The 27,902-nt window shown below is 41.0% G+C and overlaps 1 protein-coding gene across 1 annotated transcript; it reads right to left on the bottom strand.

The window, feature by feature from the left end:
* Positions 1 to 506: 506 nt before the first annotated feature.
* RFX8 (regulatory factor X8) lies at positions 507 to 27,531 on the bottom strand. Its single transcript, XM_034074642.1, is given in 14 exon segments — positions 507 to 638; positions 640 to 884; positions 4,389 to 4,503; positions 5,749 to 5,843; positions 7,365 to 7,521; positions 10,605 to 10,663; positions 12,098 to 12,248; positions 12,878 to 12,991; positions 13,489 to 13,566; positions 13,645 to 13,780; positions 19,600 to 19,686; positions 21,176 to 21,237; positions 24,007 to 24,130; positions 27,482 to 27,531. Coding segments are annotated over 14 exon segments (1,605 nt in total).
* Between the last annotated feature and the right edge of the window lie 371 nt (positions 27,532 to 27,902).

The following is a 27,902-nucleotide window of genomic DNA, read 5'->3' as shown; positions in this document are numbered from 1 at the left end:
CCGTGTTCCCATATGTCTTTATATTTAGCCTTGTGTCCTAGGAAGACTTAGAGTCTTTCTTGTTTTCTACCTGTATGTCATCCCTTATGCTAGTTAAGTTTGAAGCAGCAGACTTGCTGCAAGAAAGTCCAGTGGAGCAGAAAGATCTCAAGGATTTCATACGTCTTTTGATAAAACTAACAGGTAGGTGGAGGGAAAAGAGCCTCTCAGTGCTTCTAATAGAGAGAAAAGGCCACGTCATGCACAGTGAGTGCATGCAGCCTGTTCGTCAGCTAGCCCACAGGCTGCTCCCAACCCACCAGAACAGCACTGCTCTTGTTTAGACAATGCTCAGGGAATCTGGAGGAGTGTCAAAGGTCTGCTGGAAACCCAAAGCAAGAATCAGGGGACTGTGGTGATGTGGTGGGTGGTGTGGAGATTACAGTCCCTTGACAGGATCATGGGATGGAGGTGGGAAGTAAAGATTTCATTTTTACAACTTTACCCACCTAAAATCTCCCAAACAATCACAGACTTCCTGAGATCCCTCCCAACTGATCTTCCCCCCCTCCCTTTTTTTTGTTATTTTCTTTAAAGTTAGTGTTTATTTCACCTTGCTGCCAGTGGCTGTGTCCACCAAACATCTCAGAACTCTGGAAAAACATGGTTCTCTCCAAAGTTATTCTGGCTCGGCATTGAAGTTGTCAAAGCTGGCTGTAGAGTATTGACTTGATGTTGCTCTTCTGCAAAATAGCCCCAGAGATAGCTGGGCTCATAATGCCACAGAACAGGCAACTCATTTTGCTTTGCAACCCAGAAACTTTCATATTCTTTCTCCTCTGTATAGGACAGGAAAATGTGAGCCACAAAATCCATGAGTAGCAAGTTAAGCAAATGCCAGGATCCTAGGTTTAAAGAAAAACAAAAATAATTTTAACAACTTCCTCGTTTCCTTGTATTTGTGATGTGTTCTTCTTTGAAGGGCTTCATTATAGTAATGGGCTGAACAAAGTAGCAGACTGGCACCCATCAGGTAGTACTTACAAGATTAAGTACATCCAAATATCACAGCAAAATAGGCACCAACAGCATGTTTGAAATGTAAGCAAAAGCCTTTACCCCCCCCCCCCCCCCCCCCCTTATTTAGCTAGAGAGGAAAGCGTACTCCTGTTTATATGCTTTCCTGCTCAGGTTCTTCCCCCACATTCACTGCTGCTACAAGGCTTATCATCAATCACATATCACCCCCAATTCTCCCCTTGGATAAATCTTGCCAAGTAAACCCTCCTACATACATCTATGTCTTGTACCTGTGACATTAAATGCCCTGCTTTACAGCTTGGGGCATAACAGCTAAAAGCCAAGACAGACTCACTGAGGCCATTGACTTTGGCCAAAGCCCATTATCTTGGTTAAAAGCCCTTCCAGTAAATAGTAAGTCTTCTTCCATTCCATAGATTCATTGAATCATAGAATAGTTAGGGTTGGAAAGGACCTTAAGTTCATCTAGTTCCTGCACAGGAATTCATCTAGCAATTCATAACCTCTGCATCACACAAACATGTTTATATGGACATCAACAAGAATATGCCAAAATTTATATGAAAAACCAAGGTTTACAGAGCTTGAAAAATGAAAAATACTGCCTCTTTTGATGTTATATGGATCTGAGAAGCTACTGCTTTCTGCTGTTTGTCCTTTTGTGCATCCTCAAATCATAGCTAAGTGGAAGTGCTTGTTTATCTATGGGACAAGGAAAATGGCTATTGTACTTGGAGTTCAAACTATGTAGATCCGGCACTAGTGGTCTACGAGTGCTTCTAACAATCTTACAGATGTTTTCAGTGTATTCAAGAAGACTAAGCATGAAACAAAAGCTACCACTCCAGTTGTCCCTTGGGATGATACAGACGGACACAGTTTTGAAGAGGGAGTATGTTGAAAGTTTGCATACAAAAAAGAAATGCATGGGTCACTGTCTGGCCAGTGTGGCTCATTAATACATTCCTGAATGCCCTGGAAGGCAGGCTGGTATGGAAGGGGAGGTTTTCCAGCTGACATGAGGCTTTGTGATAGAGATATGTAAAGGCATGCTTGTTGGGGAGGAGGTGGAGCTGAACTTTAGAGATCCCCTTAGCCCTGACTGCTGTAGCACACTTGGTCCTTGGTGCCTTGCAGTGGGGATGGCTGAACTCTTCCTCTGATCACACTTGGGCATCACCCATGTGGAGGCTGGGCTGGAAAAGGGTAAAAGTAAATCCTGAAAGTCCATTCTGAATTCAGAGGTGTGAGTATGACAGTGTATTATGTGTGCCAGATATGCCAAGCTCCAAGGCAAGAGCTCCAGACAGAAGTAAGTTTGATTTTGGTTACTGGTATGAGGTGCAGTTTTGCATTAACATTGCATTAACATGATGCTCACACATTTCGCTTAGTAACTGTGTATCCTCAGTGTGGACGTTACATACTTTGACTTGCAGGATGCCCACCATTCCTGCAAGAAATACTGAGATTTAAGAGATTTCTGACAAGCAGTGACCCTGAGTACAGAACTTCTACACCAGATGGCTTGTTAACGGCACAGTGTCAGCCTCGTTCACTAAAACTCAATATCCTGCCAGAACAGAAGCATGGGAAGGAAGGGACATTGTTAGATGATATAACCCAAAATCTTAAAGAACCAAGGAGATAACTATGACCAAATCAGTTGAAGCACCACAGCAGAAGATTAAAAAATATTTTTAACTCTCATATGTGAGAATAAATTCAATATTAGTGGTAGTGAAGTATAGTATAGTAGAAAGACTGTCATAAGGGACGAAAATATTATTTGTAACTAGTTTAAGGAAGGCTCAGCAGAGGAAGGGATGATCTCCATCATTTATGTCCCTAGTCACTGACAATTGCAGAACAGGGAAGCAGTTCATTAAACTCTTCTTCTGATGGAAAGAAGGAAGAGGATTTCATCATCGTGGGGAATTTCAATAAACATTATGCTTCCAGTGCTGCTCTTGGAATTCATTCCAAATTCCCTCATTGCCCAAAATATTGCATGCAGCATTGGAGAGTGTGGCAGAGAACTCCTGTGGAGGGGGAGGAAAGACTAATTATTTTATTATTACTGTAATGCAACAACTGATGGACAAGTGACCCTGCTGTGCTGTGTTCCCTGCTCACAGATCCTGGTCCAGCCAGTTTACAGCCTAAATATAAGGCAAAAGGTAGCAGCTGTTGCAGAAAAGGGGTCTGCACATACATGCACAAACACAGGTATTAATGGGGGAAGAATACTGAAAAATACAAAAGGCAATAACCTTAATGTACCCCTTTGTTATGTCTTTGTAGGAAATACATGAAAGTTCAGTTTTGAAGGGGAATTTCAAAGAAGATAATGAGGTTTTCTTTGGCTGTTTGTGTGAAGCCCCATCAAACAACAGACAAAAAAAATAAGAAGATGCTCCACTGAAAATCGAAAAAGAGGTTCATACAGTTTATCAGCTGCTGCTCATAGGAGATTATACCTCTCTGCAGAATGACTAATAGAGAGAGAGGCTCTTGAAGGTTTTAAAATTGATAAGAGAGAGTAGGTAGGATTGATGCAATACAGAAATGGAAGAGACTGAACTTATTCAAGATATAGTTGCACCAATTCAAGCCCTTTCACTTTTCCTGCCTTTCACTGGTGTATGATGCATTTGATGCTTGACAGCTCAGAACCCTAAATCAGAGGCAAAGCTAACCCAGCTAAAGGAGTGACCAGTTTTTAGCCAGTTTAACAGTTTAAACAGGCTTGCTGCTAGGCAAGCACCTAAGTCAGTGGAAGGCATATGGAAAAGGAGCATATAGCTGTTGTCAAAGGTACAAGCTGCCTTTCTGGCAAGTTGCTATTGCAGTATCTCTGCTCTGGCTGTATTGTACAGAAAGAACCCAAAGGACTTGGACCTACCACTAGATATATCTGTAATGTTTATGGTTTTGGATATTAGTGGCCCTAGCTCTCCATCACACCCTTCTGCTGGGGTGTGCAGCTCTTGTAGGGAGGGAGAGCAAAGGGTCACACCTCAGGCTACTGTTCCTCATTTCGACACAGACAAATAATGGCTTCTGCTGAAAGAGAGGGAGTCCTGCCCTTCCTGCCATCTCCAGCTGCATGCTCCTATTCTCCTTGCTGCTTATTCTAGGGTTTGGCTCAGAGAACTAATCTGGTAAGAAAAGGAATAATTTCATGTCCCTGACCTGTCTAGCCACATCATCAGGCAAATGGTGCTTGATGCAAGGAGGGGAGTAAGCAAGAAGTGATGCCCTATTGACTGTAGCATGAATTTATGTCAGTTAAAATGATCTGGTGCCTCTGCCATCTCAGCTCAGAAAGGGAAATAGCAGTCAAGAGTCACAAAGATCCTACTTACCAAAACTGTCTGTGTTGTTGAGGGTCAGAGCCTTGCTTATTGTTCTCAGTAGGAAGTTCCATCTCAAATGGAAATCTGATGCCAGTTCTCTAAACTCCTCTTTATTCCTGCTTGGCTGCAGATAGAGCAAAAAAATTACTTTATGACAAAGTTGGCTAAAAGAATTCATTATCATGTTGGAGACCATTTCCCTGTACAGACTGCATACAAAGGTGGAACAAAAAGGTGGTTTTTTTCTGTTTTACTTTTTTGTCAGAATCCTAAAATAACTTAAGTTGAAAGGGATTTTTGAACATCTAATTCAATCTCTTGTCTAAAGCATGGCCAGCTTAGTTCAGGCCTTGTTCACCCAGGTTCTGAAGAGCTGTGGGATGGAGGTTCCACAGCCTTTCCAGGTTACCTCTTCAAATGCTTAACTACTCTCATGGCAGTTGTTGTTTGGGTTTTTGTGTTTGTTTGTTTTGGTTTGGTTTGTTTGTTTGTTTGGGGTTTTTTGTTGGTTTTTTTTTTCTTTTTATCTATTGGGAATTTTCTTTGCTGACACTTGTGTCCATTGCCTTATGCCCCATGACTGTGAACCCCCAGGAAAATCCCCATTCCATCTTCTCTAGACCGTCCTCTGAGGTGGCTGAGGGTTTTGTGATTTTGAAGGCACCACAGAACTGCAAGGTACTAGTCTTAATTAAGAATAAAAAACTAGGAAATAATCAAGCTAAAGAAGTAAATTTACCCTTATTCTTCAGAAAGAGAAAAAAAACCCAAACCCAAACAAACCTTTAACCACTGCTCAGACCCAAGTTAATTGGGCTGGCAACCAGCAGAATGCAGCAGTACCCTTAAGCTACCACTAATTCGGAATCAGTGATGGAACAGGGGTGGTAGAATTGGTAATGTATGGAAAGGTGCATATGTGAGGATGGTCATACTTGAATCTTTCACAGGAGCTGTAGGTATTGTACTAGAAATTATCACTCTCCTACTGCCGGCTAAAGGTCAACAGTTTTATGAGTCAACGTTTTCAAGAATCATGAAGTGTTCTGTTCATTTTTACTAACATTTTTCTTCTTAATTTTGCTTTCATAGGAACTGTTAGGACATGTGGCTATGAAATGAGAGCAGATACTGAAACTGCCCAAGTGGATATATGCACAGAAATATGCTCGTAGTTGTTTGCACAGATGGAATTTTCGTATGCCAATTAATTCTCCCTTTTTCTGCAGCATGCATAAATTATATTTATGCAAATCTTCAGTCTGGTCAGGTTGCCGGTACACAATGTAGCTCCTGCAGGCTGGTGACAGTGTGTAGCTGGATAATCTGTATGGTCACTCTTTCTTTTCTGAAGTTATTTATTTTATACCTGAATGACAAAAGCATGAAGATTCGAAGACACACAGTTCAGGAGAACCCGGATATCTGTGGAAGGTGTCAGCAAAGACACTAAGTCATTCAAACCTATGAGATATCGAAGGGAAATCATTACTTCAAGTGATTAAGTTTGCTTTTTGGTTTGTTTCTGCAGTTTTTAGCTTATTTTTTTCTTTCTTGTATCTTTAACTTGAAACATATTAAGACATCTGTTTATATGATTTTGATTAATATAATTATACTTTTCATTTACTAAGGAATTGTACCCTACTTTGAAATCAGTCAGAATTCACGTTTATGTCCATTTCTACTATATCTGCACTGACCTAGTGCATCATGGCATAAGTGGCAAGAATAAGCACTTCCAATGTGAAAGCTGGAATTTGGTTATGTGCAATGCCAACTTACTTATCTGAGATTTTATATGGTTGAGAAAAGAAATATTGGTTTATCTGTTGAGAGGGAGAAAATGGTTTCAAAACAATAACAGAAAATGCAGAATATTCTGTAGACCAATAGAAATACAGATAATACTGCTACATATCAGGCAGCTGTTCCTCTGAAAGACTGGAACCTACCACCCAGTGCCAAAAGGTACATTACTGTGGCTCCTCTCTAAATTTATGCCCATCTAATGAGATATCTTATTTCAGGAAGACATATGGATAGGGACTGTGAAACCTTGCTTATTATAAATAACACTTTGGAAAAGCAGAGAAAATGAAGAATGCAATATATCTGTCTTGGAGATCATCATTAATATAATGAGCAAATGTAATAAGAGCATTGCACTTGATTTCAAGGTATAAATAAATATTTTTTAAATGATTCTTCTGATGGTTCTGTGAAGAAAGAAAATCATTATTCCTACTGAAAGAAGTGATAGTAAGGCTGTGGCACATCCCTTGTCACCGAGAAAGTCGGTGGCAGAGCAGGAATAAAGAGCTGAGGTTTCCCCACATCAGTTCTGTGCATAGCCTAGTTCAACTTTCCAGTCTCTCACTAATAATTAAAATGGCAGCCCACTAATCTAAAACTTAACTTGCCATTATGTTCTTTTCTCTTTCATTAAGCTGGCAAAGACATTATGGCATGGTGCATACAAACTGTATCATTGTTTACAGGCTGCAATACAGCAAAAGGACACAAAAGCAGAAGGGCTTCATCCAGTTAAGCACAAAGTATTTTAAAATCTGGCCACAAGAAATTATTCAGTGCACTTGAATTAATAATAGAGGAAAATGTGAAATGCAATGCTTGAAAATGTCTTTTTTTTCTCTTTTTTTGTCAAAGAAAAGGATAAAAAAATAATATCCCTGCTTGTCAACATTCTTCTAGAAGAAACACAAACCCCACTGCTGCTGCCACAGGAAAAGCTTTAAGAGAGTCAGGATGGAGAGCCTTTCATTCTTAACCTTTAAAGTTAGAAGGGTAATATTACATGCTCCATTCTCAGTTCTATTTGTTCTTTTTCAGCACTTCGGGTTATGGCAAGTCTGTAATTCCCATTAGGGCGGACATAATGGGAAAACAAGAGGAAATGCTGGAGCTTTAACAGTGGCAAGCAAGGGCTTAAGTGAATACACAAAATGTAGCAAAAAATATTACATTTGAGTTCTATGTCATTCTGCGGCTCCTCCGGACTCCTAAACGCCTTTTGAACGAGGTTTCCAGGAATATCCAGAAATCGCTGTTCGATGATAGCATGCAAGTCTGATCGCAAAACAGTGACTTTGCTGTGGCTGTTCAAGACTGTTCTCATTGTCTATAGAGAATAGGAAAACAGTTAATGGCTTTCATTTTCTCAAGCCCTTAGGTCAGTCAAAAAGCTTCCTTTATTCAATACTAGACTTTACATAACCAGTCTCCAAACTGGGGGGAGAAAAAAAAATCAAAGGAGATGAATCTTAAGTTGTCTTCAAGAGTTGTTTGTTCTGGGAGGTATTCTTTTCAATGGCACTCTGCGGTGTTGTCTGTGATGAAGCAGACAAGCCAACATAATTGAAGTGTCTGGGCAATTGCCTGGGCAATTGGTTCTGCCTACAGTTATTATAGTAATGCCAAATAATGGCATTTTGTCTAAAACATTGAATGGCGTTTCAAGGCCGACTTTCCTGTTGATGTTATCTGTCCTTAGCACATGTTTCAATTCAATTCAAAGGCAATTCTCAAGCTGCTCAAACCTTTGAGAAAGTAAAAATAACATTAGAAATATGGTATTAGTTAAAATAATATTAGTTGGGGTTTTATCACATTTATCTGCTTATGAGTTGGATGGCCACACGCAAAGAGTTATGGTCAATGGCTCAATGTCCAGCTGGAAACTAGTAACGAGTGGTGTCCCACAGCTGTTGGGACTGGTCTTGTTCAACATCTTTGTCAGTGACATGGACAGTGGGATTGAGTGCACCCTCAGCAAGTTTGCCGATGACACCAAGCTCTGTGGTTCGGTTGATATACTGGAGGGAAGGAATGCCATTCAGAGGGACCTTGACACACTTGTGAGGTGGGCTGATGCCAACCTCATGAAGTTTAACCATGACAAGTGCAAGGTCCTATTCCTGGGTTGAAGCAATCCCAGGCACAGCTACAGGTTGGGCAGAGAAGAGATTCAGAGCAGCCCTGAGGATAAGAACTTGGGGGGTGTTGGTTGAGGGGAAAATGAATGTGAGCCAGCTTCAGTGTATGCTTGCAGCCCAGAAAGTCAACCATATCCTGGGCTGCATCAAAAGGAGCGTGACCAACAGGTCAAAGGAGGTGATCCTGCCCTTCTACTCTGCTCTCGTGAGACCTCACTTGAAGTATTGTGTGCAGTTCTGGTGCCCTCAACATAAAAAGGACATGGAACTGTTGGAACAAGTCCAGAGGAGGGCCATGAGGATGATCAGGGGACTGGAGCACCTCCCATATGAAGACAGGCTGAGGGAGTTGGGGCTGTTCAACCTCATAGCAGCCTTCCAATATCTGAAGGGGGCCCATAAGGTTGCTGGTGAGGGACTATTCATTAGGGACTGTAGTGACAGGACAAGGGGTAGTGGGTTAAAACAGGGGAAGTTTAGTTTGGATATAGGAGGGAATTCTTTACTGTAAGGGTGGTGAGGCACTGGAATGGGTTGTGAATGCTCCATTGTGAATGGAGCATTGGGTTGTGGATGCTCCATCCCTGGCAGTGTTCAAGGCCAGGTTGGACAGAGCCTTGCGTAACATGGCTTAGTGTGAGGTGTCCCTGCCCATGGCAGAGGGGGTGGAACTTGGTGGTCTTAAGGTCCTTTCCTACCCTACCTATTCTATGATTCTATGAGTCATTTGTGAATGAATCTGGCTTCATATTTGTCCCCAAGTATATTACTCACATTGATAGTGCAAACAATTTTCAGCTTAACATTTGATCCTAATCTTTCACTCTTTTTTCTTATTAATTGAAAATATCACACAGTATTCCTTCAGTTTCCTGATGAAATGATGAAAACAAGAAGGAAATTAAACCTGAATCTGCTAAAATTTGTTCATCTCTACATTTAGTCTCTTACTTCCATATGGAAATCAATAAGATCCTAAAGCCTTTGCTGAACTTTGTGCTTTTATATGAACAATCCATGTCCAGATGAAAAATACGTTTTTGTAAAATTCAGAAAAACTTCAGGATTCATAAACATTTTAATAAATTCCATTCACCACGTGCTTGCCATGACCCCCAAATCAGCAGTGAATGTAGCTGACCATTTGTTTGCAAACAAAATTCCCAATCTAGCAACTCTTCATTGTTCTGCCAGCTTTGCTGAAATAGCAAAAGCACTCTGGTTCTCATGCCAAAATCCCCTTCAGGTAAGTTAAAGAAAAAGTCTGTTTCCTTGTTTTACTTGGAGTTTCCAGTGTCAGGATTGCTGCTGCTTGTAACAAGAACACACAACCCAAAGGCTGGGAACTACCAGGGGCACTATCATCAGTGTTGCTGCTAGCAGCCATCTCCATACTCCAGTATTATAGACTGGTCCCTTCAGCCATTGCTCTTCACTATACTAACTATAATTAGGTGACTGAGCACCAGCTCTGACAACACTTAAATACAGCTTACCAGAGGCAGTAGGAATCAGCCTCAGGAAATGACAAGCATCATATTCGCATTCCTTTCTTGCAGGGAATTTGCACCTTTTTATGCTCTAATTACTTGTGCATGTCCAGGTAGTAGCAGCTGTCAGCCTGCTTTATCCACACATGATGGGAAAGTTACTTTTTTTTCTTTTGAATGCTGAGCCTGCCAAAATTGTTCCCATTTTCTTGCCAGGTGGCTAAATTATTGCAAAGTACTCTACAAGGGATGGTTTGGTTACACCATTCACAGGCTACAGCTGCACAGCTCCTCTGTAGTACTTCTCCTTAGGAGCACTCTCACCTGCTTTGACCATCAGTCTGCAGTTGATATTTCAGGTGTGTTTTAGTCAGAGAAAACTGAGAAGGATGGTTAGAAACATGAAATGACTCCTGTGTGAGAAGGTGAGATAAACCTCAGCTTTTGATAGAAATAACTGAGGAAGGATGTGTTGGAGGTTTGCAGAGAGAATTGCATGAAGAAAGGCAGAAACTTTAAAGTAATAAAAGAAAGTTATGCAACAAATAATCAAACCCCTGAACTCACTACCCCAACATGTTGTGCATGCCAAAATCAAGCTATGAAGTACCAAAATGTGGATATAGCCTTCATCTCAGGTTGCTGGAAGCTAGGAGAGTACAATGGATGAGGACTGAGGTGTCACTTGCTCTGGAGCAAGGGAACATCTCATAAATAGTCCAAACAGCTTGAGTGAATGAGATGCCCAGCTTTTTTATTCCACAGAATCTGGAACATACCTTAACCATGTTAGCAAGGTCTGTCTTTCTCCTGAGTCTTTTTATAAACACTGTAACTTCTGTTAAAGAAGAAGAGGCAGATGTTTCATGTAATTAATATTTTACAGTCTAAACGACATTAATGAAGACAGTTTTTTTTAAGCTAGAAAGTAGATCCCATGGGAAGCTACGGAGGCTAAGGGAGGGCACAGCAGGGGCACACAGCCAGCATTATGGGCTGGGGACCCTCACAGTTTAAAGCTTGCCAGTGGAAGCTGCCCAGGTCACCACTCTTCCTTCACTGCAAATCTGTTAACCCTTGACACACAGTAAAAATACTTGCAATATTTATTTACATTACATACTTCTTAATCAAGATTGGTACTCTTTTACATGCATGGTTTAAGGTGAATGAAAGCAAAGCAATGTTAATTCTACATCTCCTATACTTTGTTTCAAGGGTTTTCATTTGCACCTTTGCAGCTATAATTCTGCAGCACTGTTAATATTAGTTAATATTAGTTCTTTGGTTCTATTTTGTTCTGTTTATGTTGTGTTGTGATTATGACAAGCATCACCCAAGAATATCCTTTTTTTAAGAATAAAATATAAAGTCACTGATAATTACGGGGAAACTGGGTATAATGCAATTTGCAAACTTCTGTAGACAGGCAATGGGTTTTGGGTGAAAATGTCTGTTTTCTGATGTTTGCAAAAGCTAGAAAGACAAGAATGTATATACAAAGGGTTGCAGTTGATTATATACTTCCATATACACACGTTTCAAACACACATTACTAAGTTTGCTCTGTCAAGCACTCAAACGTGAGGTATGCCAGAGTTAAGAATGTCTGCAAGTCCTCTAGCGTATGAACGCTAATGCAATCATCTGCCTACACAGGAGCCCTGCTTTGCCACTGAGGAGTTGGTCTTCACCCATTGAACAACTGAGCAACATTTCATTTTAGTCAGAATCTTCAGCATAATATATAAATATGTGTTTATATTTAAATAGATATTCACAAACACACACATGTAGACACAACTTTGTAGAGTACAGTCTTTTTCAAATCCTCCTTTAATGACAGAGTCATGGTTTCCCTATGGGACTATGGGTTTTTTTCCCTTTATATTGAACTTTGCTATAGCCATTCATTGATTTATTTGCATAAAACCACCTGTGAAGTGAAGAGGCAGAACAATACCCAAATTCCGGAGGGCAGATTGCATATTATTCAGTTTTCTACACAGCTGAGAGATAGATCTTTGAAAAGATTCAGGCACATTTCAATTTACCATGAATTGGGAATAATTTTGGCTTAAATTTGTTCTCACCCATTATCTGAGACTATTTGTTTTTAACTGTATTCCAGCTAATTGTAGTCCTCACTAATATGGAAGTCACCTCAGCTAAAAAGGTTTTACAAATACTTTCTCTGAGTGTCATAACACAGTCTTCTTTGTGCAGTTTAAGCAAAGATTATTTTATTAAATTCTTTATTACTCAAACGTACCTTTAGATTTGGATGTTTGGAGCTGTAAGGGAAAGCATTCCAAAGCATTAACCATCCAAAGTTCAACATTTTTACTGAACAATCTGATTGCCTTAATGTGTTGCAGAGGCACCTCCTCCAGAAAATCGTGAAGTAGGATGTTCTCCATTTCCTAGAATACACATTGATGGATCTGCATGTGTTTGGTGTGCTACAGATGTTTACAGCAGCATGAAACAAAATTGTATTGATAGTTTAAATGTTAAAGAAGCCCTTTTTTTTCCAATTAAGGAATAGCTGAGCTACATTTATTAGCATAAAGAAAAAGATCCTAACAATAAACATTGTTTCCTAAATTAATTACTAGACACTACTTAATAAGTAGCAAATTATTTTGATCAGAATACTGCATATTTCTATGCAAATGTCATCAAAATATGCAGTAATGTTCTCAGAAGAAAAATACCTCTCATAATATGGAAAACAGTTATCAGTTGAAATTTCAATCATAGAACCTCAGGCCAGAACCACAGACCATATTTATAACAGCATACTCCATTGGTATTATGGCCTTTCAAAGGAACATACAGCAGCAAAATGGCAGTAATTGCAAATTCCACTGGTTCCTTTCAAATCTAAACTGTACTATTCCAGAAGAAGCCAGAACAAGACTTGAGGTATGAGTGAAAATCCCATTGCATAGCACACAACATACAGCTGTACCTTTTCATCAGGTAGAACTACCAACAAGACAGAAACACATACTAACATAATTACAACAAGCAAGTGTGTCCACAGTACCTTGAACAGCTGCCTGTCATAGCTTTCCAACAGTTGGCATACATCTGGCAAGGACATCAGTGCTATCTTTCCAGGTGGCAGAGACTTCCAGAATGACATGATACAGCCTTCCACCTGTCACACAAAGTCCTTTATGAATTTTCACTCATTTTACACTTGTGAAACATGAAGTGTAATTCAATAAAGCAACACACAGAAGCACAGGAGCAAAAGAATGACCGGGGAACTGGGCTCTTTGCCTGGCCCCATCCTGGCTGGGCTCTAGCATAAGTGGAAGCATCCTGGGGCTAAACCTCACAAGGAAGAGGAAGAAAGAGGAAACAAAAAACTGTGCCATGGATATGTGAACATAATGAAAGATATGTATCCATGGCCTTGTGTTTTGTGCTGGGCTCAGACCTGTTGATGTGCCAGGAGTGCTCAGGGTTCCCAAATAATTTAACTGAATGCTCCTTTTGTCTAGAAATTATTATCGACAATTGGATCAAACCATAGAGATTTGATCTCTATTTGAGATTGGATCAAACCATAGAGTAAATAAGCTACACAGAAACAATTTTATCCTTACAGTGTTTTGCTGTTGTCAGTGTGTTACTAAAGCAAAGGCATACCTTGTCAAGCTCCCTCGTTCTCACCATATGTAAAATGACTTGACAATGGCTGTAGTACTCATTGGCAAGCAGTACAACCTATGAGCAAAAAAAGGGTACAAAAAGATCTCACAGACAAAGGGCTAACTCCCTTGATCACCAAAAACACGAACATACCGTTTCATAGGGGTATTTCTTCGCTAGCTCTTGCTGCTCCCAAAGACAGAATCTGCTGGATTCAGGCCAAAGGTACTGAAATCTCTCTTGTTCAGTCTTAGGATAAATGACAAATGGAGAACAGTGCAAATTCTTGCTCTCAATGCATCAGAATTTATTTTGAACAATAATAATAATAATAAAAAGATCACAGTTATCTTGTCAGTTCTGTTTAAAGGGTAAAGTACTTTATTGAAATTGTATATCGTGACTTTTTAAGATGTATTTCCTCAGAGAAATACTTGTCTTTTTTTTTTTTTTTTAGAAAGTAAAGCTGATTGAAAGAAACAAGCATGGCTGACCAAGTATTTAAATCCTAAGCAGTACATTAATTTCTTTTCAGAACCAGTGAATATTTAATGCTATACGTATCTTCCACATATACGTTCTATAGCACTCAGGTCACAGTTGTAACCTTCTAAACAAGGCTGCAGATAGTTGGCTCTGCTGTCAGGGTGACAGCACATTTCTCATCAGCTGTCATTACATCTACTTCAGAGCATGCATTACTGCACCCGAGTGCGCCATAAAAATAAGACAGGCATCCAGTCTCCCCTTTTTTCCTCGCTTTGGTGCACATAAGTTTGTTGCTCGTGCTCTGCTGGATGAATTCCAAGAACCTCGGTGTCAAGCCATCCCATGGCAGTACGCTTATGGGAGACCTGCCACCAGCTAGCCTCACATCTGCCCTTTTAGTGAGCAGGATTTGCTTTCTTTTGTCTTAATCACTTCCCAGTATTTAAATACTTATGGTGCCAATAAGGTCTAGAGCACATTGAAAAGACACTGCCTCAGCAGCATGAGGGTTTGTTACCACGGGCCTCAGACAAGGAAGGCTGTGCTCCACTAACTCCCCTAATATTCAAAACCTGGGCTGTCAGCCACGATTTCCACTCTCAGCACAGATAAAATTATTCGAACTGATGTTAAGGCAACAAAAATATTTTGCTACCAGGTGAAACAGGAAGGGGAAGTAAGCATTTGGTGAGATTATCAAAGATTATTTTGAAGAAGATGAGTTAACAGTATTTCATCAGAACATGTTATATAGAAGTTGTAATTAAGCACACAGCTAGACATTATGTTGTCTGATGTATCTGACACTCACCATTCTTGTTCTTTGGCTCATGTAACCAGGTGTATCTACATAACTGCAGGTGCCTCCACTGTGGTAAAATATAAAAAACAAAACAAACCTGAAAACCTTTAAAAAGCTCACTAATTTATTCTGTGTTTAGTAAGAAAATGAGCTCAAACCGGATAGAGTGCACTAGGTTGGAGCATTGTTTGGGAAACAAACCCTGTTCTCCTTCCTGTCAATCAGCAGCTGTGTGGTTTTCTAATAAGTCTGAAAACTGACTTTATTTTAATATAAAACTGAACCATTCATTACACAGACAGCAAGATATTAGCCATTTAACAGTGCAATGTCTTCCAATCTCTTGAACCAAAACTGGGGGGTTTTGTTTGTAGTTGCAGTTAATTTGGAATGATAATAATATTCATAAACATGCAAATAATGAAAACATAATCACCTGTGTGCTTTGATTTCACAGTAATTACATTTCCTGCCCACCCTATCAGTTTAGATGGCATTTTGTTTCTGACTTCTTTCCATTTACTTTGCATGGTCAGAAGTCACCTGGACCTGCAAAGCCCTGACCATTGGCTTTTGGCTGAAAAGCCAAGGATGCAGACACAATGGGCTGCTTTCTTGCTTTACCATCTCCTACTTGCCCCTCCTGCCTGTTTTGCCAAAGCTAATCCTACAGGAGGGAGAGGCAGTGTTGCTAGTAAAAGGGATGAGCTATGAGAGTTGGATTCCTCCAGTCAAGCCCCCATCTGCTGCGGACACCTGCTCACTGTCTGTGAAGGCATTTCAAATGCCAAGGTCCTTCTGGACTTGCCTATTTTGAAGGGTGACAGGCAGGGGCTTTGTAGAAAATGTGCTTCCACTGGTGACTGCCAGCACTCAGGCTATCTAATCCCATCCGGGCTGCTGGGTTTTGCTGCTGTGATGTATTATAAACCAGGGTACTACCACATGTCCTGAAGGACAGAGGAGAAAACCTAACAGCTTATCTGCTTGGAACCTGCTCCTCTGCTGTTCACAGGACTGACCCTTGGCACCTAAACAATTACCTTTCCCTTTGCCACTGCTCTCTGCCATGAAGGCAGTGCTGCAACAAAACAACCAAACTGGCTGCCCAAGACAGGGCATAACACTGATGTTGGGTATGTTTGGTAAAGCTATTGGCTCTTTCTTTCAGACATTTTTGTGCTGGTGTCTGGACAAGGGGAAGGATGTGTAAGTAGAGATGTTTCATAGCACTTCTTTCAAATGGGTCCTTCCTGCAGATTCCTAAAGCCTATGAAAAAAATTAATGACTATTTTCCAGCTCCTGCTTTTCCTGAGAAGGCGGCCAGCTGTATCTTCTGCTGCTGCTACTATGGCAACATGTACCAGCATCACTCTCCTCTGATGGGCTGGCTCCCACGGCAGGCTGGCTCGCCTCTACCCCAGCCATGGGGATGGTGAATTGGGAGAAGGGGAGCTGCATGGCTGCTCCTGTGCCCCAGCCTCTAGCTGGGAGCTCGCTGATGATTATGTGCAAATACCAATGGAAAGCTAACATCTATGTGCACCCACTGTTAGAAAAGGGGGTTCAGACTCACCTGGTGCCTGCAGAGGTGCTTGCCTGCAAGGCAGAGCTGCTTGCTTTGCATGGAGAGTTGTACCTGGGTAAAGAGAGGACACACAAAAGAGGAGGTGGGTGGAAGAGCATAAAACTGGTGACAGCAAAATCACAAGGAGTTTCACTATGTGTCTTGCGGAGTTTGGATGATGCTATGGGGTGGGAACTGGAGCTAAAATGGGAAATACAATGGTAGGGATGACAAAAAGACTAACAGAGGAGGCGAATGAAAGGGAAAATGAAAGGAGGGAGGGTTGTAAATGTGCATGCTGTTGACTGTCAGATTACACTGAGATTAGAAAAACTAATTTGTTAGAATCATATCAGATTTTCTTTATTAAAAAATCATGGGTTTGCTTCACTGGGAAGTCAGAAGCCCAAGCCTTGCCTATGACCAGAATCATTAACTGTTAAGAAACTAAAATTCCTTGGCATTTTTTTAACACGGCTGTACTCTGAGCCAGAGCAAGTACAGTTTTTGGGAGAGGTTGTCCTCAAAGCTCCCATTCCCTAGAGGGCACCCTATTGTAGCACAAATGAGTAAACACCATATTCCCTTAAATCTCACTAATACATCTGTAGACCTCACAATCACAGTTGTGTTTATTTACACTACTTTCATACCATCATCGTCAGAGCTGTGGTACACATATCTTCAAAAAATCAAAGATTTCTAAACGATCAAACTTGCAAGTGCTGTATAAGAGCACCGTCATCCTGCCTCAGCCAACACAACACATCCGAGGCCGCGCTGACTATCAAAAAGCAAATGCCTTCTTTGTAGTCAAAGGCAAACCATTATAATCTTACTGCCATTTCTATGACACTAACAAGCACAGTTCCCAGCCTGCCAGATCCTACATGGGCTTAGTTCCTCCCTACCAGCACCATGTCAATTGCCAGCTATCTCAGTATGGTCAAGAAATATCCCTCTCAGTAATTAGAGACCAGCATTTGCACTGCACTGAAATGATACATTCAAAATTTTCTTCACTATAATTTGGAAATTTCCACACCAACACACTCTCAAAAATTGAAATGCCGTGGGTCAGATACCCCTGCTGCAATTACACAGTTATCTCTGTGAGATCATTTATTCTTGCAGGTAGAAAAAGCTTCAAGTTTTCATTACTGTCCTTCTAAATTTCTAAAAAGAAAATAGAATTTTCCATTGCTGGTTCAATTGATTTCATTGGATCATGAGAAATTAATTCTGATTTCAGAAAGCACTGAGCCCTACAGAGAGGACAGTAAAGATGAGGTATTTCCATGATGTGTTCCTATTCATTTGCAAAGAATATGCAAATGTCAATACAGATGGAAACAAAGTCACTTACTTGTTTGAACCTGCTTATTTTGTATGTGACCTTACTGTTTCTTTCATGGTTGTGCTACTCATGCTTCTCTGGCTTGTTTTGTGCATTTTTATTTCTTACTCTGTTTTTTCCCCACTGTTCTTTATCAGACACTAAGCAGTTACTGTGATGCCCAGCTGCCCAAGTGTTGCAGACCTGCAGATTGGCTTGGGACAAGTGTGTCCGCAGTTAGAGTGGAAGCTGTTCTAGTTTCAGCTGTCTAGCTTCACACAACAGCTTAGTGACTTTTTATAACTGTCTTAAATGAAGGAAGCATCAGACAAGATAATTTTGTAGTTCAGAGACTTTTTTATTGCAACTAGAAAAACTATCTTTGTCTAAATATGATACATATATATACATTTAATCAGAAAAGTTATCCTAACAAACTATATTAAGCTCAGTAGATGCTGTATAAATGTTAGCCCTTACCCTGGAATACACTTCCTTTTCCTTGTTTCGACCAAATGAAATCTAGCTTTTTAGGAGTAGGTGTCTGGGCAGTCACCTCTGGCAGCTGGTGGAGGAGAAAGATCTGCAGCCTGAGCAGTGGCTCCCCTGCAGTTGACCATAGACTACAGCATGTTCCCCTGTCCATGAGAGAGCATGGCTCCATTCCATGAGGAATGCTAAGGACACAAGCTATGCTGGCATTATGTAGTGCTTCTGGCTCCCAGCAGTAGGTGAAGCCCTTGTTTCTCCACGTGGCCTGGATTTAGCCAACATCGGTTCTTTGGTTCCTCCTAATTTTTGTAATTTTTCCTCATGTTTCTATGTTGGGAGGAAAAATTAAATTTGAAATTGTTCTCATCTCATGTATGACCAGAACTAGCAGCTTTCCTGCTATGCACAAGCAAGATTGCTGTTTCCAAGTGACGCTGCAGGAAAACACCTTTCTTTCTCTGAAGAGGAAAGATCAGCAGAGTTGTAGCCAAGGATACACAATGTTCTTAGAACAGTGGCCAAGAACTTTCTTCATTATGGGTCAAATCTTAGGCCTGTCCTGGTTCTACTGGGTGCATGGGCTGCAAGGGATATCACTTCAGTAAAGGTCTTACAGGGAGCAAGCCTTGAGTTGCCTATGAATAATTTGTTTGGTTTCACAACTGACTGCCACTTGATCATCTGCAGAACATGATCCTCTGCCTGTCCCATTCTTTAGCATTGTCATTCTATGGGCTTCTGCAACATTACTCTGCTGGAGTCAGTGGAGAAAGTCAATAAACCTATAGGTATAATTTTCCCATCCTCCTGTAAAGCATGAATTCAGTTAACTGACTATAATATGTCACAGACACTGAAAGGGGCTCATCATTACTAGAATGTTTGGGTGCTTAGTAGGCTGACTTGTATCCCTCTAAAATTCATGTTATAGAAAAATGCTATATCTCCATATTAAAGAATGGAAAACAAAGCACAGAATTTATCCATATACACATTAAAGTAATGTGCAAGTCTGTAAGAAAGTAAGGATATGAGCCTGGTCTCCAAAGTATAAGGCATAGGCTGCACCTATTTTAATTCTCCTGTGCACTTAAAAGGAGTGTAAAACTCTACAGAATGTCAGCATTTCCTTTCCATTTTTCTGTGGAGAATCGCAAGCCTGTGGTTTCCTTATCTCAACTATGAGAACTCCTCGTCGCCTGCCCACAACTGGACCATGCTCACGTCTACACTTTAGTCCACCAAAGTATCTTACATTCATCATTATTTTTAGACTTCTGATTTTTGCAACCAATTTATATTCATCTTACAGATTTTCTCACTGTTGTTCCCTTACGAGAGCTGATTTAAAGACCTTTATATACAGACAATATATAGACTGTCATGTGACATTTTATGTTCAAACATTTTAAAAAGCAAACCTGTGACAATTTTTTTCAGACAGAAGAGCGCAATAACTCTCATAAAAGGAAGAGTCCTTCTTGATAGCTATTCCATCATAATGGTACCTGGAAAAAAAAATGAACTGGCAACCATAGGATTTTCAATAAGTCAGCAAATAATTCCTACTCCTCCTTTGAAAGCAAATGAGATTTCTATTTAAACAGGAAAAGACCAAGTAAAAAAACTCACACTTGTTTTTAAATACTGTTGAAAAATTATCTTCTCCAGCAGAAGATAACTGCACAAACTCTGTACAAACTTTTTTTAATAGGGTTTGCCCTGGAATGATAATTTTTTTCTAAACAAAAAAACTTAGGCCAGTGAATAAGGTGCAACAGGCTTGTACAGGAGAATTAGTGAAGTCAGGAACCAGAGCCTCAGTTGACAGAGGTCCCCGTATCCCCATGGAAGTTGGAGGATTTAGTACAGTTGTTCCACAGCCATTCATGGTACCTTAGGGACTGGGTGGCCACCAGTTGTCATGGCACACTAAAACCCAAGGAACTCACCAGACCTTCTCTAAGCTTTATCCCAACCTCAGTAAGCATCCTTATCACTACCCCTGCTACTGAAGTGCTGCTGCCAGCTGGCTCTTCCTAGGCTGGGTCACTGGGAAGGCAGGAGAGCAGTGCACTGCTTTTGGAATATCAGCAGCCAGCAGAGGGTAACCTTCTGCTGATGGGAAGAGCCAGCATGGAGGCTGGGGGCTATCATGCATCCTCCCAAATCCTGCCAGCTACAGGGAGAAGCCTGGGAGTGTCTGCGGTGAGGCACTCCCAGAATAAAGGATCTCGTTGGATCAAGCTGATAGCAAGTCCAAACTAGTGGATAAAAGTCACGGATCAAGTAAGGGCATGTCATTCTCAAAGCCAGTGCTTGACAGCTATTTGAAATGCATGTAAAATTACCGTGTCTCAATGCCCTGGAAATATCCTTTTCCTCTCTGGGTGTTCGGAGTGCGATTGTAAATTTGGACATTGAACCAAAGAAAGACTATAGAACTCTCCGTGCTCTCGAAGAAAATGGAAGAGAAAGGGCATGTAGGAGAAGGATCTGAGGTGGTCTGATTTAAACGTTTGGAAACTGTTTACAGCATGTCCTCTGACCACCAGTTCACACTAGGTCACTCCACAGATATGTGCAAGGATGAAAAGCACAACACAGACATTAATCATGGCTGCCACCCCCATGCATCCCAGCACCAGGCTTTCCTGACCTGGTGTCTCAAGAGCACTGAGTAAGGTTGTGATGTCTCACAGATGCCTCATACAAGCCACGCTGCAATAGCCAGTACAAACTGGAGCACTAGTATTTTAAAAACCAGTCCGATTTGGAACTCATACCCCACCACAGCAGCCCCAAAGTGGTGGTTTTCGTCGAATTAACTATTTTAATGCACATGGTGACATCAGGAATCACTTTGGATCCTGCTATATATTACAGACTTGCAATTCAGCTGCTATATTAGTGCTGGAGCTGAAAATTCAGCTATTTTTAGTTTTTATTAGAACAGTTATAAATAACATTCTTAAACAAAGGATACAAAAGCAATACCTGGTACTCCCTCTTGTGCCCAACCTTCTTGTCCCCAGCCCCGGGAAAACTAATCGAATAATCTGAAAGAACCAAACAGAAAATTAGAGGTGACTTGGTAAATTCATTCTAAACTGCAAAACCATATCTGCTACATTTTTTTTCTCCTTAATCACTTCTTTTGCTTTCCATTGTTTGCAGGCCAATACCTGTTCTTGCATACCTCTCAAATGGTAACTATGGAACTGAACTCAATCAGGCTTTTGTGGATTGAAAGCTAAGTAATATAAGGGATTACCTCCCTCAGGTAGGAATTTTTTTAGACTAGTCTGGTTTACCTTGCACTGAAACACAGTCAGTGCACACACCAGGAGACCACCCACAGTGAGATGGGATGTATCAGTTAAGGGAACTTGAAGGTGCCATGATTCTCCAATACTTTACAACCCTTACTCATTTGAGTAGGATTTACTCAGACAAGGGACTCAGACACTTACTCACTCAGTCTTGCAAGGAGTATTCGCAGGGTAGGGCCTGACTTATCTATTTTAAAAGGACCTGAATCACCAAGCTGCAAAGCAACCTTTTGACCACGGTGGTGCTAAATGTGAACTGAGGTCAAGCAGCATCTGTCAAGGTTAGGTCCTACACAGTAATAAGATACTGTCAGAGTAATAATCCACTTCACTATGATTATTCTGCATGAACTGTCCTGTGAAGACAAAGACTAACACAGTGCAGCTGGAGCTAACATTCCCTATCTAGCAGGGACAGTGAGTTGAGTAATCCATGCTAGCAATGAGTGAGGATAATTTCCACTCAGCAGCACAAAGCTTGTACTCTGTGCAAAATGCATTGTGCTCATCCAAAGGCCTGCTAAAGGACACATTTCCCTAATTCACACTAACATGGAGCTCTGGTTTTAACAGTGTTGGATGTTTCTGAATGCACTCTGCCCCAGCTGCTCCCTTTCTCAAGCTGCTATTTTAGTATAATCCCATTGTCCTAAAAGGGCAGCCTATGAAACCGGGGCTCCTGTGGCATGAGACGCATACTTCTTCCCACTGCCTCCTCTATGGAGATAGTGGTGCATTTGGACTGAGGGATAGTTAGGATGAGATTGTGTCTTAAATCACCATGCTTTGATTCACATGGGACTTGACTGCAAAAGCCCTTACAGTCCACACACATGTAGTGCAGTCATGTTACTACAGCTTGATGAATTATTAAAAGCTCAGACCATTAGCTAGGCTGTGGTAACTGATTACATGTGTATATTTAGTTTAAACCAGGGTTGCTGCAGTTCCTGCTCTCCTCAGCCTCTTGCTGCACAGTCCCACCTCCTGCTGCGGAAGGACAAACCATTCCAAGCCACTGGGGAGCTGCACCCCAGCTTGCCCACTTGGAATGTGTTAACTTTTACCGCAATGCACTGGGTCAGTTAAACTTGTGAGCAAACAGTTGCAATCACCAACCTATTGCAGCTATGGCTCATCAACTAAGCTCTCCTGCGTGACCAGACTCATGCTTCATCCATGCCTGTCACAACTTTAAAGTAAAATGCATTAACTTAAACCGCAAGAAGTCTTAGCTTATAGGTGGTAACTCAATCATGATGGAGCACCTGAAAGTGTACAGACAGGATGGGATTAATCTTACCTATGAGATAGAGATGTCTAAGCTAGTCACTGCAGACTTCATAGTCAGTGGAGAAAACCAGGCAGTTTGAGGCACATTTAGACTCATAGAATCATTTACATTGCAAAAGACCTTCAATATCATTGAATCCATCTGTACATCATCTGAGCTGCCTGAGACGACTGATTTAGGGTGAGAGGGATCTTATGTAACTACTCATTTCTCTCCACTGGCTACCAAGAGGTTTTAAGGTAACTAGCCCCATGGCAGATATCTACAGTGAGCCAGGCAAATTCTGCTCATGGGCTTGGCTTGTGGGTGATGATCCATTAAGCAGTGGTAATCAATCACACTAGATCATTCACTCAAATCTTAATTTTAAGTAAGAGTGATTTAACTTAAGTTAAAAAATTAGATTCAACTGAACTGAGAGAAATGATTCCTAAAATGAGGTTATCCACACAAATCAATTTCAGGTTCAGGTTTTACCACTATTATTTTGGGTTTGTGTTAAAACAATCCTTAGTACTATTATTTATAGGCTGTTGAGCACTAATAGTGGTAAAAATAGGAAATTCTGAACAAAAAGACTTGAGCAACAAATAATCACGATGCATTCTATCTTCCTTAATTTGTTAAATAAAGCTGAATAGCTATGAGTGTTCATTGCAATTGGGATTTCTAAGTAGTAATTGCCCTGTAGGCTGTATCAACCCCCATATATTAGAAGAGTGGAACTGTTTAAAGGAGGTTGGGTTTTACATCTGCATTTGCTTTGCTTGGATGATTCTATAGCAACTTTTTTAGGGTGTGTTTGAGCAAAATCTCTCCAAGTATACTTAAAATGGAAAGTATGAAATTATGTAACAACTAAAGGGGTCTTTTAAGGAAAGGAGATTCAGTTCCTAAGGACGAATTTATTATCTTTGTGCTGTTTACCCTGGTAAAGCTTGCTAAAATATATTGGCAAAAGAAAGCTTTGCTAGTGTAACATACACCAGTTCCTTGAAGAAAATAAGCTCCATCACAGGTAATGCTCTTTAGTATAACTGCATCTACATGAGGGCTTACCAGAAATACATTAGAAAAGACACGAACATAATACTTAATTCTTCTCTGTTACTTAATATCTTTTGATATCTAGTGTGTATATTTAATCATCAGATTTCATGTCTAGGTATCTCTGCTACTTATATATCCTATCTACTCTGTACCTTTCCAAAGGTGGCTGAATTTACTTGACACTTGAAATACGGACTGCAGCTTTCCACATATAATTCGTATAGTAGCCAACGGGGTATGGTGCTTCCTTCACACAAATAGAAGTTATCAGCTATCCTTTAAAAGAAAAACAGCAATTGGTTTATGTCAGAACAAAGAATTGTTAGCTTGTGATTTTAGTAGCTCATACTAAAATCACATATTAAAGTATATATTAAATTAATCACATATTAATATGTATGCATATATAATTATAAGGGGCATCTTTTTTTTTACTTATAAATTTCTACTTTCCTTGTTTCCAAAGTGCAAGAGAGATCATGTGATGCTCTGCTAAGGAAGTAACTATATCTCATAATGTTTAATAAAAAATCCCAGCTTAGCAAATATCGTTATAACATTAACACCAAAACAGAAAGTACTGGCATCTGTCATATGATAACTGTTGATATATCAAAGGATGTAACTCTGATCTTCTAATTAGAAGGATCTCCAGTATACCAAAGCTAATAATATGAGCATTTTTGTATCTAAAATGTGGTATATGGTGTTTTGGGACTGAGAGTGCACAAACTATGAAGGACCAAATTCTGCTCTCATACAGCCTGACTACTTTTAGCACAAGTTTAATAAGAGAACAGAAATTTCATTTTAGTTACTATATAACAGAACTGTCAGGATTGAAACTGGTTTAGGTGCTTAAATACTCATCCTATGGCCAAATCCCTTACTCATACTACTTACTAGAATGGCCATAGTCAAGTAAATGCAACTACTTATGTGAATAAGGTGAGGAAGATGTAAACTTAGTTACTTATTAGCCTGAGCTAATACCTTCACCAGGAAAAAAAGAGATTATGAGATAATGCCAATGGTTTCGATGTCAGAAGATAATAGCCTTCTGCAGTACAAATACCTGAGCAAAGCTGGAGCAAAGACGCAGAGAGATTAACTTCCAAAGCTTGACATACTGATTGTCTGACAGCATTTTCTTATTCTGACTCTGCTTCCGTTATACCAAATGATTGATGCCTATTTAATTAAATTATCAGCTGAATGCTAGTGCAGCACAGTGCCAGTTACTCACTGTGGCTTTACTGATAATCAAGTTGGTTGGGAAAGCAGACTTTTCATTATCACCAGGTGAGATAAGACAGCTCGATTTTAAACCAGCATCCTCTCTTTTATTAGTAGCCTGATTTCAGGTGACCCAGTGTTTATCTCTCTGTATTAGTTGTATTGGCAGTAGATAGTGGATAAGGGCTCCAGCAAACTGGCTTGCTAGAACAGACTGAAAAAGAAGGCGGTCACTGTGCAGCCTGATGATGTCTAGCTCACCTTTTGTTCACTACTTCCCTTTCTCCAGGGAGGAAGGCTGACTGTCTCCCCCAGCAAAAGGCCCCAAATGCTTCACTTTTACCTCCTCAGAGCCCATCTTCTTACCCACCAGCCCAAGAGGCAGGTGCTGCCAAGCGCTGGGGATGAGCTGGGCTGGGTTCCTGGCAGCTCCTCACCACCACCAACCATCAGCAAAGGATTCACAGGTAGGCATGAGCAAGAACCTGCACTAAGGAGAGGGGATCTGCTGCCCTAATGGGGTATTTCCCGTCACAGGGCTGGAGTGTAAATGAAATTTATTCTAGATAAGAGTTCTGACTAAGCTCTGACTCTCAGCAGGCAGAAATGCTTGTTTCTTCTACAGCAACCATCTCAAAACCCTCTGTAATTGAGAAGTCCCAGACGAAATTAAATCTAAGTCCAAATTCATCCTTAATATAATACCACAAGAGTCAATGGAAGTGCAGAAGAAATTAATTCATGTTTCAGTAGCTGGTTTCTGCCAATAATTTAGCCTCAGCACTTAACTATTTGGTGACAAAAATAGTAGGGAATTTCATTTTATTGATATATTGCCTATTAAACTGCCATCCTTTTTCAAATAATACATTCTTAGTTCTGACAAACGATACCAAAATACTGTTTATCAGCAAAAAAGCCCATACAGAAAAAAATTACAGTGCTCATCTTCTTGCCTATTAGCCCCAAGGTTCTCAAAACCTGAGTGTTTATGGCATGCGTCAAAACAAAACTTAGTGAAGACAACAAAATCAAAAGGAGAGAGTGGTAACGGAGGAAGATGGAGGTTAAGAAAAACACATGGGGAAAGACCTCCTCCATTTATATACTATCTTCTATCCACACTCTCTGTGATGTTTGTTATCTGGTCAGTTCTAGGGCCTCACATGGACTCCAGGTTTTGAGGGTTTGAACCCTTGACAGCCAGACTTGTAAATCTGCTGTTAAAGCCATTCCTGGACCAAAATCTGGTCTGCTACTGTTAATGCACCAACCCTAAAATGAAACTGAGTATTTAGAAATTTTCAGAACATGAAAAGGTGATTCAGAAAGTTGTTGTGATTAAAAAAAGAAGGAAAAGAAAGGAAAAAATCAGTTCGTCCTTGCAAGGATTGATATGATTCAGTTTTCTGCAGTGTCTCAAACTAACTGGATGGCCTTGGCTGAACCTCTTCCTTTAGTCCTTTCAAAATGGGAGTAGTGGTATCTATATCACAGCAAAAGCATAGACTAACTCCCACTTGCCCAGATATTACTGAGAGGGAAATAAAAGGATATATCTCTTGCTGTTAAGTTAAAAGTTCGTGTGTATGTTTAATTACTGTTTCACACAAAGCTTCAATGCTGTTTACTAGGTGGACTCACCCGTGCTTGGGGAAAGAAGGAAAGTAACCCTGGTTTCCCTTTGGCTGTCACATGTCAGATGACACACATCTCAAAACTCAAGAAAATGATGGTGATAACCTTACTCCACCCCAGCAAGTAACTCACTGAGGAGTTCAACCATTACCTTCACCTCAAGGAAACAACCTTGGAGGATATCAAATGCAGCATCACTGCAAGCTGGCATACCTCTGGCTGTACAGCATCACTGTGACCTGTGGTACACTGTCAAAGCATGCCGACCAGCAGTGGTCCAGCCAGGGGTGGTCCCACCAGTGGTCCAGCAGAGGCAGCCATTGCCAGCTGCGCTGCAGCATCACATCAATGCAGCTCAGATGGCAGCTCAGAGGCTAGATGCCCATCAGTGGGTAGGTTGAGACAAAAATCTCATTTCCCCCATATAAACCTCCCTCCATGTCAATGAGACTTGTATTAGGAGATGGACTTCCAGGGACATTTCCCTGCTTTTGTGGCACGTTATGCACCACTGTGACAATGGAGCCTTTGCAGCAAAGCAGATTTGTCCTATGAAATGGTGATAAGGGTTAGAAGTGGGACTCCTTCCCTTCCAGTAGCAAGCCCACTGGGCAGGGCCTGTGAGCCCCTGGGCACGGTGGGGACACACATGAGCCACTCCCCCAGCCCCCAGCGCTCCCTTTCCTGTCCCATCCATGGTTCCCCAGCAGTTCCACCAGCCCCAGCCCCATTGGAGAAGGCATCCGCACGCACCAGTGGATGATGGAGAGATGCAGGAGGGAAGTGGGGCTGCCCTGGGACATCCTGGTGGTGGCCAGGCAGAGCCGGGCCGTTGGGTACCGGCTGGCCGTTGGGGCAGGGGGTGGCTCATTCCCCACCCAGCCCCACCCACTGCCCCGCCTGCCCAGGGCCCAGGCAGGGGGTGCTCTGCATCCAGGCATGAGTTGTATCGGAACTGCAGGTGGGAAATGAATGATACGTAAACCAGGAGGTGCAGAGACACTGGGAAGAGGTCTAAACGTGTGTAAGTGCTGTCTTAATAGGCCTTGCACACCTTCAAAACATTGTGTTCAGAGTTTTCTAGCAGAATGCTGTGAACTCCCATAATTGTTTAATTTCTCTTTGATATAGGCAGATGAAAGGGCTGTCTGCTCCGCTGAAACCCTGTAAGCAC

This window comes from Melopsittacus undulatus, chromosome 2 (assembly GCF_012275295.1).
Source record: "Melopsittacus undulatus isolate bMelUnd1 chromosome 2, bMelUnd1.mat.Z, whole genome shotgun sequence".
Lineage (NCBI taxonomy): Eukaryota > Metazoa > Chordata > Aves > Psittaciformes > Psittaculidae > Melopsittacus > Melopsittacus undulatus.
This window is presented reverse-complemented; position numbering and strand designations above follow the sequence as displayed.